This window comes from Gymnoscopelus microlampas (genome assembly GCF_963454915.1).
Source record: "Gymnoscopelus microlampas genome assembly, chromosome: 13".
Lineage (NCBI taxonomy): Eukaryota > Metazoa > Chordata > Actinopteri > Myctophiformes > Myctophidae > Gymnoscopelus > Gymnoscopelus microlampas.
The window spans coordinates 1,138,557-1,152,664 of NC_139950.1; the positions used below are offsets into that span (position 1 = coordinate 1,138,557).

The 14,108-nt window shown below is 43.6% G+C and overlaps 2 protein-coding genes across 2 annotated transcripts; both read right to left on the reverse strand.

Moving 5' to 3' along the window:
• Positions 1-1,816: 1,816 nt before the first annotated feature.
• On the reverse strand, positions 1,817-3,151 carry LOC311058436 (tubulin beta chain-like; the record flags this gene model as incomplete). The annotated part of the gene is made up of 1 exon (XM_084075886.1): positions 1,817-3,151. One exon carries the CDS (start codon positions 3,149-3,151, stop codon positions 1,817-1,819), a length of 1,335 nt encoding a protein of 444 aa, XP_083932012.1.
• Positions 3,152-6,045: 2,894 nt separating this feature from the next.
• Positions 6,046-7,380, reverse strand: LOC311058117 (tubulin beta chain-like; the record flags this gene model as incomplete). The annotated part of the gene is made up of 1 exon (XM_084075423.1): positions 6,046-7,380. The coding sequence occupies one exon, from the start codon at positions 7,378-7,380 to the stop codon at positions 6,046-6,048; it is 1,335 nt and encodes a 444-aa protein (XP_083931549.1).
• Between the last annotated feature and the right edge of the window lie 6,728 nt (positions 7,381-14,108).

The following is a 14,108-nucleotide window of genomic DNA, read 5'->3' on the forward strand; positions in this document are numbered from 1 at the left end:
ATTAATCACTTATGCTATTATCTTATTAACCTTATGATTATTTGTATCATGTTATTGTAGCTGTTGCTTCCATACAAATTCTTCATGGGGCTTGTTGATATGTTGATGTTGCTATTGCTACTATAGTAATTCTTCAGGGGCTTGTTGTTATGTTGATGTTGCTATTGCTATAGTAAGTATAGTTCTCCATGGGGCTTTTTCTTATCTCATTATCTTAGCTTTATTATTGTTATTGTTGGTATGTTGTGCTCTTGTAAAAAAGATAAAACTAAAAAATACAAGATTCAATTCAAATAGATTATTCAAATAGGTCATATTTCAGCAGCAGTAGGGGGTCATTGCTGAAATGACTAATTAATAAATAAAAATAAATATGTGATTTATGTGATGTGAGTAAATAAAAAATATGAGTAAATGAATACAAATTAAAACATGCATTTAACATTCTAATACAAATACATAAAGGGGAAACAGTGGAAAGTGAAGGTGAACTACTGTTGCACATGCCAGGGGTTTTACACCTCTGTAGCTTACTGAAACAGAGTGCCCTGCTAGACGCTGCCCATTCCAACAAGAAATAAAAGTTCAAGCATCGAATCAAGTAAAAAACACAGTTCATTTACAAGCTGGTTTTAAAAGCAGCGACTGGCAGAGATCTGTGCTCCGTGGAGCACACCTTTGTAGTTAGCAGTTATAACAACCCCCCAAAAACGCCTTTAAGTCTTAGCAAAATAAAAGAACAAGATCTACTGACCTTGACTGACAATTCTAAAATAAGACAATACAATCTACGTCCCCTGAGTGAAAATTCTAAAGTAAAACAATAACATCTACGGTCCCTTAGTGAAAATTCTAAAATAAAGCAATAACATCTACGGTCCCTTAGTGAAAATTCTAAAATAAAGCAATAACATCTACTACCCCTGAGTGAGAATTCTAAAATAAAGCAATAACATCTACGGTCCCTTAGTGAAAATTCTACAATAAAGCTTAACATCTACTACCCCGGAGTGAAAATCCTAAAATAAAGCAATAACATCTACTACCCCTGAGTGAAAATTCTAAAATAAAGCAATAACATCTACGGTCCCTTAGTGAAAATTCTAAAATAAAGCAATAACATCTACGGTCCCTTGATAAAAATTCTAAAATAAAGCAATAGTATCTAGGGTCCCTTGAGCGAAAATTCTAAAATAAAGCAATAGTATCTACGGTGCCTTGAGCAAAAATTCTAAAATAAAGCAATAGCATCTACGGTGCCTTGAGTGAAAATTCTATTCCATCGGGTCATCGGGTCGTAATTTGGCCACTTTGTTAAGTCCTTCAACGAGACATGTCCCCAGATGATTCTTTAAATATTCATGTACGTTCTGTCTGTAGCTGTCTTTCGTCTTTCTGTCTTTGCGTCTCTCTCTCTCTCCGAAGGTCACTTATCTCTCAAGCTATTAAGTTTCTTTTTCATGACGATAATTATTATTATTAATTTATTATTACTATATTATATTATAATTAGTATTAGTATTATTTTATATGTTATTATTATTTTATTTGGAGATTTACAGATTTTACCTTTAACTCAACTTCAACTTTATTGTCACATCACAGGTTTACGGGTTTACACCCGTTAAATTTATTTATGTACAAGCTCCCATCATTTATGTATATTCATTTATGGTGTATGAGCAACAGGGTAAAGGTTTTTGGAATTACTGCATCAAATGCACCGATCGATCAACTGAAACATTGTAAGACTGAACATTGCAAGACATTTGCTTTGTTGAATCGCTTCGCAGTTCAACTAAACGCATGATTTGGTTCAGTCAAAATCCTCTTCTTCATCCTCGTCCTCTCCATCTTCCTCAGCAGAAGCATCTTGGTATTGTTGGAACTCGGACACCAGGTCGTTCATGTTGCTCTCTGCCTCTGTGAACTCCATCTCATCCATGCCCTCGCCGGTATACCAGTGAAGGTAGGCCTTGCGGCGGAACATGGACGTAAACTGCTCTGAGATGCGTTTGAACACCTCCTGGATGGCTGTGCTGTTGCCGATGAAAGTGGAGGACATCTTGAGGCCACGGGGCGGGATGTCACAGACGGCCGTCTTGGCGTTGTTGGGGATCCACTCCACGAAATAGCTGCTGTTCTTGTTCTGCACTTTGGTCATTTCCGATTCCACCTCCTTCATGGACATGCGTCCACGGAACATGGTAGCGACGGTCAGATAACGCCCGTGGCGCGGATCGCAGGCGGCCATCATGTTCTTGGCATCAAACATCTGCTGGATCAGCTGTGGCACAACGACTTGTACGTATTGCTGGCTGCCTCGGCTGGTGAGCGGAGCAAATCCAAGTAGGAAGAAATGCAGCCTGGGGAAAGGAATCATGTTTACAGCCAGCTTCCTTAGATCGGCGTTGAGCTGACCGGGGAAGCGCAGACAGGTGGTGACTCCGCTCATGGTGGCAGAGACCAGGTGGTTGAGGTCTCCATAGGTGGGCGTGGTGAGTTTAAGGGTGCGGAAGCAGATGTCGTACAGGGCCTCGTTGTCAATGCAGAATGTCTCGTCTGTGTTCTCTACCAGCTGGTGGACAGACAGTGTTGCATTGTAAGGCTCAATCACCACATCTGACACCTTAGGAGAAGGCACAATGCTGAAAGTGTTCATGATCCTGTCTGGGTATTCCTCTCGGATCTTGCTAATTACCAGAGTTCCCATGCCTGACCCGGTTCCACCTCCTAGAGAGTGGGTGAGCTGGAAACCCTGGAGGCAGTCACAGTTCTCTGCCTCCTTCCTCAATACATCCAGGACAGAATCCACCAGCTCTGCTCCCTCAGTGTAGTGGCCTTTAGCCCAGTTGTTACCGGCACCGGTCTGACCAAAGATAAAGTTATCTGGTTTGAAGATTTGACCAAAAGGACTAGACCTCACAGAGTCCATGGTGCCTGGTTCCAAGTCCACCAGTACTGACCGAGGAACATACTTGCCACTTGTTGCATGGTTGTAATAGACGTTGATTCTTTCCAGCTGTAGATCGCTGTCCCCGTTGTATGTCCCAGTGGGGTCGACTCCATGTTCGTCACTTATGACCTCCCAAAACTTAGCTCCAATTTGATTGCCGCACTGGCCAGCTTGCATACTTACAATTTCCCTCATGTTCTCGAAGTCCAAAACCGTCCGATCAAATTTTACTAGTAACTCCTTTTATGTGTGAGTCCCTCGATCTTTGTCTCTCGCTCCGTATCTAAAATCGTCTAGCTCAAGGTTTTAAGGTACTTCCACGCTACTGCACATTATATAGCTGACCAAGCTCTGGTCTGACGTCACACACAGAACAAACATAAATCATGCGTAAGGTTGTCTAAATAAGGAAAGGACAGATTCGTCACTCAAACCGGCAATTCCAGCTGGCAGATCCGTCCCAACACAAATCTGCTGCTGAGCCAATGAAACGAAGCTATTGGAAAATGAATGGGAACTTTAATTTTTCACTATCTGGATCCTGTGACTACAGTTATGCACAGATAATGTCAACTGGGGTGTTGAGGAGTTTTATAATGTGGCACATAGTTATAGGCCACAAGACCGGCTCAGTGGCCTTGTGGTTACAGTGTCCACCCTGAGATTCCCTGGCTGGGTCATACCAAAGACTATAAAAATGGGAACGAATGCCTCTATGCTTGGCACTCACCATCAAGGGTTGGATCCCTTCAACATACTAGCATCATGTCCAGGGGTTGTACTTGTACATCCAGCCTTCTCACACAACAGAAACAGGAGATAGGCTCCTGCCCTATGAGACTCATGGCTTGGCAAGGCTTACTGTATAACTGGATGGGTAACGTAAGACTAAGCTAAAGTACAACTCTAAAAAAGTAGCAGACTTTTTTCTGATCCAGGCGTTGTAAGATGACCTACCAAGCCAGGCAAATGTCCATGTCTGGGGCTCAAAACATCTGAACTTGCCCCAGACATGGGGTCACATCAATCTTGTGCTCTGCACTCTGGAAAAGGATCCCTCAATCACATCCTCAGTAGCTGCCATGAACAAGTGCTGAAAGGTCATAACCACCAGCAAACAACACCGCCCAAAAGTCATCACCTTTGTCAAGGCTGGAGAGAAACGCACCCCACAGCGAGAATCACCCACTGGCCTCCTCGCCTCATCAGCCGACTGGCTGCTGAAAGTTGATCTCGGAGAGCAGATGCGCTTGCCTTAGCGCATCGGCCTCAACAACACTGCATCCCGACATGGCCATCTTCTCCAACTCCACCAAACAGGTAATCGTGGTGGAATTCACTATACCCTGGGAGGAGCACATGGATGGAGTTCAAGAGCAGAAACCTGACAGACGAGTGCAGGAGGCAGAGCTGGATCAACCCATGTGAGCCTATCGGGTGGGATGTCAGGGTTTTGCGGGCTGGTCACTCTGCCAAGACTTCACCAAGCCGGGGAAAGTGGGCCAGGCTGTAAGTAATCAACCATTGGTGACGCAGAGAGAACCAGTACTGTAGGTAGCTGAAGAGGGAGGACCAGTTGTGCCTTTATGCTGCTCCCTTTTCGCAATTTACAGTATGTCTAATCTCATGTACATACCTGATGCTTATTGTGTTGCGATTTTATTTCTGATTATTTTCTGATTGTGATTAGTTTTCTATTGAACCATCTGAAAGCCTTGGCAGATGTGGCATCACAGTTTGGTTTGGTAATCTCTCAGTGCAACTGAGGTCCACATTGGCCCCCAACTGATGCAGACTGCAGGGGAGATTATGGGATTAAAACAGCTCCCCTCTCTGTGCATGAGCAGGCTACGCTAAGAAAAGCTAACAAACAAAAAGAACTGTTAAAGATGTAACCCATGTTGTATATGATTAATATGAACTATTGCCCTCTGGTAGAAGGTACAGGAGACCCAACAGTGTCTTAAATACATTTAAAAACTCCTTTGTACCTGCTGTGATTTCTGTTGACCAACTGTGAGGTCCCTTAAGAGCCTCCATCTAACTAAGGGTGGTGAATGATGTTTCAGTTGAGTCGCACTTGCGGAGAACATAAGTCATAACAGTACCTGTACAATTAAACGGTTAAATAATGCATTGAAATAGGACTGATTGTAAAAGGCTAGATGGATCTCACTTTTTGTGCACCATGTCCTGTGTACTGTTGTCCCTCGTTTGTTATGTATTTTTACTGTACTGTATAGTCCTTGTATGTTTTCGCGGCTGCAGCAGGGGTGGAAGGCTGGGCCAAATGTCCCTTGTGGACAATGAAGTTGACCGTGACCTATTTGCGAATAGCTTTGATTTTGATCCCCCCCCCCCGCTCTCCAACATCTACGGTTTGGCAATTATCTGGGAGGATTTTGGGTCCATGGTCTCTCTGATGTTCATCGCCTCATCCTGCAGCTCCTCTGGCTTTGCCAGAGAGGAGGACTTTGTTTTCGTCTCAATATTTTCATCATCAGTAAAGCCAGTGGTAAGATATTCCATAGGTTCCATCGGGTTGTACTTTGGCCACTTCGTTAAGTTCTTCAACGAGACAGGTCCCCAGATGATTCTTTAGATATGCATGTAAGTTCTGTCTGTAGCCGTCTTTCATCTTTCTGTCTTTGCATCTCTCTCTCTGAAGGTCACTTATCTCTCAAGGTATTGTTTTCTTTATTATATGATTATTATTATTATTATTATTATTATTATTTATTTATTATTACTATATTATATTATATTATATCATATTATATTAGTATTATTTTATATTTTATTATTATTTTATTTGGAAGATTTGAATATTTCAACATTAACTTTTGTTGAGTACTATTGTCACATCACAAGTTTACGGGTTTACACCTGTTAAATTTGTTTACGTACAAGCTCCCATCATTTATGGTGGATGAGTTAACCTTATGAAACAAGGCGCAGCAACAGGGTGCTGGTTCTTGGAATTACTGCATCAAATGCACCGATCAACTGAAACATTATAAGACTGAACATCGCAAGATATTTGCTTTGTTGAATTGCTTCGCAGTTCAACTAAACACAGGATTTGTCTTTCAGTCAGCATCCTCGTCGTCATCCTCGTCCTCTCCATCATCCTCAGCAGAAGCATCTTGGTATTGTTGGAACTCGGACACCAGGTCGTTCATGTTGCTCTCTGCCTCTGTGAACTCCATCTCATCCATGCCCTCGCCGGTATACCAGTGAAGATAAGCCTTGCGGCGGAACATTGACGTGAACTGCTCCGAGATGCGTTTAAAGACCTCCTGGATGGCTGTGCTGTTGCCGATGAAGGTGGAGGACATCTTGAGGCCACGGGGCGGGATGTCACAGACGGCCGTCTTGGCGTTGTTGGGGATCCACTCCACAAAGTAGCTGCTGTTTTTGTTCTGCACTTTGTTCATCTCTGACTCCACCTCCTTCATGGACATGCGTCCACGGAACATGGTAGCGACGGTCAGATAACGCCCGTGGCGCGGATCGCAGGCGGCCATCATGTTCTTGGCATCAAACATCTGCTGGATCAGCTGTGGCACAACGACTTGTACATATTGCTGGCTGCCTCGGCTGGTGAGCGGAGCAAATCCAAGTAGGAAGAAATGCAGCCTGGGGAAAGGAATCATGTTTACAGCCAGCTTCCTTAGATCGGCGTTTAGCTGACCGGGGAAGCGCAGACAGGTGGTGACTCCGCTCATGGTGGCAGAGACCAGGTGGTTGAGGTCTCCATAGGTGGGTGTCGTGAGTTTAAGGGTGCGGAAGCAGATGTCATACAGGGCTTCGTTGTCAATGCAGAATGTCTCGTCTGTGTTCTCTACCAGCTGGTGGACAGACAGTGTTGCATTGTAAGGCTCAATCACCACATCTGACACCTTAGGAGAAGGCACAATGCTGAAAGTGTTCATGATCCTGTCTGGGTATTCCTCTCGGATCTTGCTGATTACCAGAGTACCCATGCCTGACCCGGTTCCTCCTCCTAGAGAGTGGGTGAGCTGGAAACCCTGGAGGCAGTCACAGTTCTCTGACTCCTTCCTCAACACATCCAGGACAGAATCCACCAGCTCTGCTCCCTCAGTGTAGTGGCCTTTAGCCCAGTTGTTACCAGCACCGGTCTGACCAAAGATAAAGTTATCTGGTCTGAAGATTTGACCAAAAGGACTAGACCTCACCGAGTCCATGGTGCCTGGTTCCAAGTCCACCAGTACTGACCGAGGAACATACTTGCCACTTGTTGCATGTCTGTAATAAACACAGATTCTTTCCAGCTGTAGATCGCTGTCCCCGTTGTATGTCCCAGTTGGGTCGACCCCATGTTCGTCACTTATGACCTCCCAAAACTTAGCCCCAATTTGATTGCCGCACTGGCCAGCTTGCATACTTACAATTTCCCTCATTTTCTCAAAGTCCGAAAACGTCTGATCAAATATTACCAGTAACTCTTTTGAGTCTCACGATCTTTGTCTCTCGCTCCGTATCCAAAATCGTCTAGCACAAGGTTTGAAGGAGATTCCACGCTACTGCACATTATATAGCTGACCAAGCTCTGGTCTAACGTCACACACAGAACAAACACAAATCCTGGGTAATGTTGTCTAAATAAGGAAAGGACAGATTTGTCACTCGGACCAGCAATTCCAGCTGGCAGATCCGTCACACACTGGAGAGACAAATCTGCTGCTGAGCCAATCAAACGAAGCTACATGGTAAAATGAATGTGAACATTAATTTTCCACCTTCTGGGACTACAGCACAGATAATGTCAACTGGGGTGTTGAGGAGTTTTATAATGCGGCATATAACTGACAAGACCGGCTCAGTGGCCTTGTGGTTACAGTGTCCACCCTGGGATTCACCCGGCTGGGTCATACCAAAGACTATAAAAATGGGAACCAATGCCTCTATGCTTTGCACTCAGCATCAAGGGTTGGATCGGAGGTAAGTCCCACTAACATACTAGCATCATGTCCAGGGGGTGTACTTGTACGTCAAGCCGCCTCACACTACAGAAACAGGAGATAGGCTCTGGAAAAGGATACCTCGATCACATCCTCAGTAGCTGCCCAAGGGTCCTTGCAGATGGCCGCTACCGCCGGCAGCATGAACAAGAGCTGAAAGCAGTTAGCTCTTGGAGATAGGATGGCCTCAGTCATAAACACCAGCAAACAACACCGCCCAAAGATCATCACCTTTGTCAAGGCTGGCATCTGGCCTGTGAATTGAGGCTATAGGAAGTGTGACAGTTCATATGCATGGCGTGTAGTCCCGCTGTTTCACCCCTGCTGGTTGCAGAAGCAATTAGGCTCTATTCAAGCGGATGGGTTTTTGGTCGAACTTTACACTTCATTTTATTACCTTAATAAACATTGTCATAAATACTATATGCTTCCAATCGCTAGTTTAAAGTCTTCTTTCAATCACCATGATATGCGTTTTGGTAAATTATGGTCCCGTTTATTTTTAAATGAATGATAAATGGTAATGTCTCTACGGTGTCTACTGGTTTCTACTGGTTCTACCGAGTGAAGAGCCGCCCTTGATGCGGTTTCAGCCAATAGCATTAATCTGTTTGCATTTCGGACCGGATATCAACCAGATAGAAACATGGCGGATTTGAAATCGCTGCAAAAATAGGCTTAATTTACGGTCTGTATAAGCCAATGGTTTGACGCTGTCCATTTTTTTAAGTGAGTTTTGGACACTGACCAATCCTACACCGTGATTGGCCAATAGTCTACAACGCAGTCTACACCCCTAACCCTTCCACAGTCAATGCAAATCTATACTTTTGCAAAGTCAGCCAATCACATTACAGCTAGTGTCATCACCACTAGCTGTAATGTGATTGGCTGACTTTGCAAATTCAGGACTGTGACTGGCTAGCGAAACACATGACACATGTGCAGCCCTATGAATAGCAGTATGGACTTAAAAAAAAGTTATTTATCCTTTTTTTTAAGTGAGTCATGTTGTGATGACCACACACCGCCCACTTCACACTGGGTGTGATTTTTTTTACAGTCTATGGATCAGCCACTGGCTTCCTCGCCTCAGCAGCCGGCTGGCAGCTGGAAGCTGATCTCAGAGAGCAGATGCGCTTTCCTTAGCACATATCGGTCAGGGTGCCTGGCCTAGGATGGGCCAGGCTGTAAGAAGAGGCCTTGAAATTAAATCAACCACTGGTGACGCAGAGAGAACCAGTAGGTAGCTGAAGAGGGAGGGCCCAGTGGTTAACAACTTCCGGGATGCAAGCCGGGGACTGATCCCCCATGGCTGGGTCTCCTGGGCGTAGGGTGTGTGAGGTTCGAACAGTCCCGAAACACTTGGGTCATCATGAAGCTTGTCTCTAAATCAGGGGTGGGCAACTTTGATGATGGAGAGGGCCACTATATTTCCACAAAACACTCCAGAGGGCCACATTGCATATACTGTCTCGCCGTATTTTAACTTTTTGTTAAAATCTACAAGCTCAAGACGCGCTGCGACGCGTCTTGAGCTTGTAGATCGGCTATTTTTGCTATTTTTGAATTGGAATCCTGTTTTTCTTTTTGTTATTTTTGAATTGGAATCCTGAAAAGTAACATTTTTATTTCATTTCAAATGCAATTAGTTATACTTATGTTAACTTTATGAACTTAAATACAAATACATTGGACATAAAAAAGACAATAGAATTTCAATACTAGTCATTAAGCTACTAATATAGACTGAAGTAATTAAAGAGGGTCATGTTTGCATGTTTGGAATTGTAACAGCTGAAAACAATAATATATCAGTCATTGCATTACATTACATTACAGTCATTTACGCTTTTATTTTATCCAAAGCGACTTACGATAAGTGCATTCAACGTAGGTAGGCAAGGAAACTACTAATCGCCAGAAGTATTAAGTGCATTCTCTTCTAAAACAAGCAACTAAGACTATATCAGTAATCCGATATTAACCTGGGGGCCGCATTAAGTGAAGGTGGGGGCCGCCAGTTGCCCATGTATGCTCTAAATCCATGTACTGAACAGTAACTAGCATGCTGCGTGCCTAGTTCAGTCAGTAGAGTGCTCCCCTTTGGGTCGCAAGGTTCTGGATTTGATACCCTGCCAACAAAACTCTACATACGGGACCCGGCCCCTGCCAGACTTCCTGTGGGTCCCGCCTAACTAAGTAAGAAAACTAACAAAGAAATATGGAATTAAAAACAAATGACTTGAACGTTTTATGAACATTTTGATCCAGACAGTTCTCTCCCCGCCACACCGGAACACTTCCCTTTGCCGGACTGTAGTGTGGATTGTTCCCCTATAGAGCACCGAAGTCTGACATAATTTACATCCTACCTGAGTCGTGTCCCCCCCCCGTTCTGAATTCCCATAGACGTGTTTAATATCGCGTCAAATAAGAACTGTATTCAAAAAATAAACAAATGACCCCGGCGCTTTTACTCTTATGGATATGAAGCATCAACTGACAGTGAGAAAACGCTAATGTTACTTCCGCTAGGCTAATGTTACTTCTTAAATTAGTTACATTTTCACCAATAACAGACTGTATCAAATATGAGTGACTGGCTATCATAAACGAAACAGAGCCTCCTCCCTGACAATTTCGCCGAGAGAGTTTGTTTATTTTTGGACCCCAATTCTTATATGAGACGATTCTATGATGACACAATGTTATTCTCCATAGAGAAATTACTTTACGAACCAGGGGATGAACGAGTGACGTCAGGACTTCTGTACTCTATATGAGAACTACGTACTCTTCCTCTGTAGATCGACCATGTGGATTGGGACGTTTTTGTCTTATTATGCAGCTACCTGCGACGCGTTGTGAGATGTGAGCGTTGTGTAGATCGGCTATTTTCAAATACTGTATAGGTTTAAAGTAATCATGTAGCCTAGTCGCTTCTTTTGGGCTTGTTCTCATAGATTATTTCACTCACACAATCTGGCAACAGTGGTTCTACAGCTCTGCTCTGTTTTAAAAGATTTCAACTCTGGAATGGATTTTCGCTTTGTTGCGGTTTCAATCGCCGTTGTCGTCTAAACAGATATTTTATTTAGCTGTTTTCTCCAGAGACCGTTGTCGTCTAAACGGGGCCTAAGGGTGATGATTGATGTTTCAGTTGAGTCGCACGCGCGGAGAACATGATGGCACTGGGCAGTATCACACTACAAGCTCTGAAGTTGAAATATATACAGTATTGGACAGTGAACACATGACGTGACCAGAGGAAATGGAACAAGGGCAAGAACAAGAACAGAATGGATAGGAATAAAGGCTCTATACACAGCAGCCATATTATCACTTCCTTCACAGGTGTTACCAATGACACTGATGAAGGCTCTGTTCCATTTAGTGTAGCACAGTGGTTCTCAGATATTTCAATTTCCACGACCCCATAACTCTGAGAGTTACACACCCGTAAGGGGCCATTTGGAAACCCCTTAAGGAACCATGAGGGTCCCTGGACACAAATTTTAGACCCACTGGTGTGACAGAGTGTTTCCAGTGAGCCAACATGCACAATATCAGCACCCTGACTCTGTTTGACCAGAATGGATCAGAGCCTTCATTAGTATCATTGGTAACACCTGTGAATTTCTTCACAATATGGCTGCTGTGCATAGAGCCTATCCACACGTTTCCTAGGCTGTGTGGGCATCACTTCCTGTCGATTTGATCCAATGAAATCCAATGATATCCAATGAAATCGACAGGAAGTGATGCCCACACAGCCTAGGAAACTTCTGGATAGAACATGCATCTCGTACATAGACAGTGAAAAGAATGGACTAAGTGACGCCATTGGTGTCCACAGACCGTAAATGAAGCCTATATTGTTCAGCCATTTCAAAACCGCCATCTTTCTATATCGCGTCAAGGCCCCGGACCACAGGTTTGGAGGCACTGATCCAGTCCATCCACATTAATGTTAATCAGGTGTGTGTTTATGACGAGGAGCACCCGCGGGATCAGTGCCTACGACACCATGTGTTGTGCCTTGGGATATTAACTATGTACACTTCTCTGGGCCATGATACGATCTGTTTACTGTATGGGTTCATTGGGTTGTACATACAGTATGTCTAAAAAGAACAGGAGGACTCAAAAAATGACGATATAAAGTTAATACACAGATTATTATATAAAGCGCGATAACTGAACCCGTTCACTCCCTGATGAAGACCTTAACACTCGTGTGACGGCAACAAGTCCACCTACCACACATATGGACTTTTGGCCAAATTGACCTTTTTTCCTGCGTTATCATTGGCCACTGTCTCCCCTCGGGGCTCCACACGTCCTAACACCTTCTCCCCCACGCAGCGGGGATACTATATTCTTTAAAATATTATTTCAGTCCCGCTCACATCTCACAGGTATACTACGCTTCATTTGGCTTAGAGACAGAAAACAAAATCTGATATATAACTTAAGTTACACGTATTAACCTTTCAAAGTTAAATGTATGCCTGCTGTCTGAAGCGAGAGACAGACTCTCCATGTGCCCAGACACATTTCTGTACAGTAGGCTACCCTTTGATTGTTTGTTATTCTGAAGGAAATGTGTTCAACATGTGTATATTAGCCTACTAATTATGTTCAAACAGGTCAATCCAAAATATAATGCTGTACGTGTTAGGCTGCATTTACGCACCTGCTTGTCATTAATGCTTAAAAATATGTACGACCGTTATTTTTATCAGATGTCCGAGAAATTGTAATCGTGCCGGACATTGGGGCCGGCCACCAGAAATCCTAGCGCGACCCCTGATGATCCCCTACAAGCTCTACAAGGGTCGCATCGCGACGTGCCGTTAGTTTGAAGATCGGCTATTTTCACTAGGCCTATTTAAACATTTTGTTTGGTTTCAGGGAAATGTTTTTCATTTCTTTTTTGTTTAGCCTGGCATGAAATCCAAGAACAGCATTTGCACATTTGTGTTTTTCTCCTGTAGATGCTGCCAGGCTCAAATGGAGGACAGAGGTGATGGCATCCTCTGTAGAGCGGTAGGCAAACTGGAATGCGTCAAATATCTGTAATAATAATAATAATACTAATAATACTTCAGATTTATATAGCGTTTTTCTTCTGGTACCCAAAGTCTGTACAATATTTGCATCTTGAGATGTAGTGAATCAAGAATCAACAAGGTTTTATGTGTCACTAACTTGAACAAGTACAAGCAGTGACATGTAGTTGGGACTTGTTCCGCAAAGAAATTGGGCAACATCCTAGATGTGAGATTGTATAGATCTGTAATTTGTGCTATTATTTAACACTATTTAACGCTATTGACACTTTTGGAAAATCTTTTAATTTTTTTTTACATTATAATGGCATGCCCAAAACAGGAATGCCAGGTTGAAAGTGGATCAAAGCAAGTTATGATTTTGTGCAACATGTCAAATTGTTGCACTAGGTCCAAACAGACAAGGCCTCACACCTCTTCTATCAGGCCTTGTCCCCAAGGTGGGCCCCGGACCACATGTTGGGAAGCACTGATAGGGGGCGGCAGTGGCTCAGGGGTAGAGTGGCCGGGTAGAGTGAACTGGTAAACCGCAAGGTTCCCAGTTTGATCCCGGGCTGGGGCGCTCCCCTAGAGTTAGTGTCGAAGTGTCCTTGAGCAAGACGCTGAACCCCTAATTGCTCCCGATGAGCAGGTCGGTGCCTTGCATGGTTTCCTCCGCCATCGGTGTATGAATGTGTGTGTGAATGGGTTAATAGCACAATCAATGTAAAGCACTTTAGAAGCGCTATATAAATGCACCATTTACCATTTACTGATACAGTCCATGCACATTAACGTTCATCAGCACCTGAGGTGTGTGTTTATGACGAGGAGCACCCACGGGATCGGTGCCCACGACACCATGTGTGTGTGTTGTGCCTTGGGATATTTAACTATGTACACTTCTCTGGGGCATGGCGTGATCTGTTTACTGTATGGGTAATTTGTGCTATTATTTAACCCATTAAGACCTGGAACTGTGTCATTTTTAGATTTGAGCTAAAAAGCATTATTTTACAGTGCCGCGCTGCGAGCTTGTAGATCTGCTATTTTTGAAAATGTGTGCAAATCTTTGAATATATATATTTTTAAAGCGAACATTTTTAACTCAAA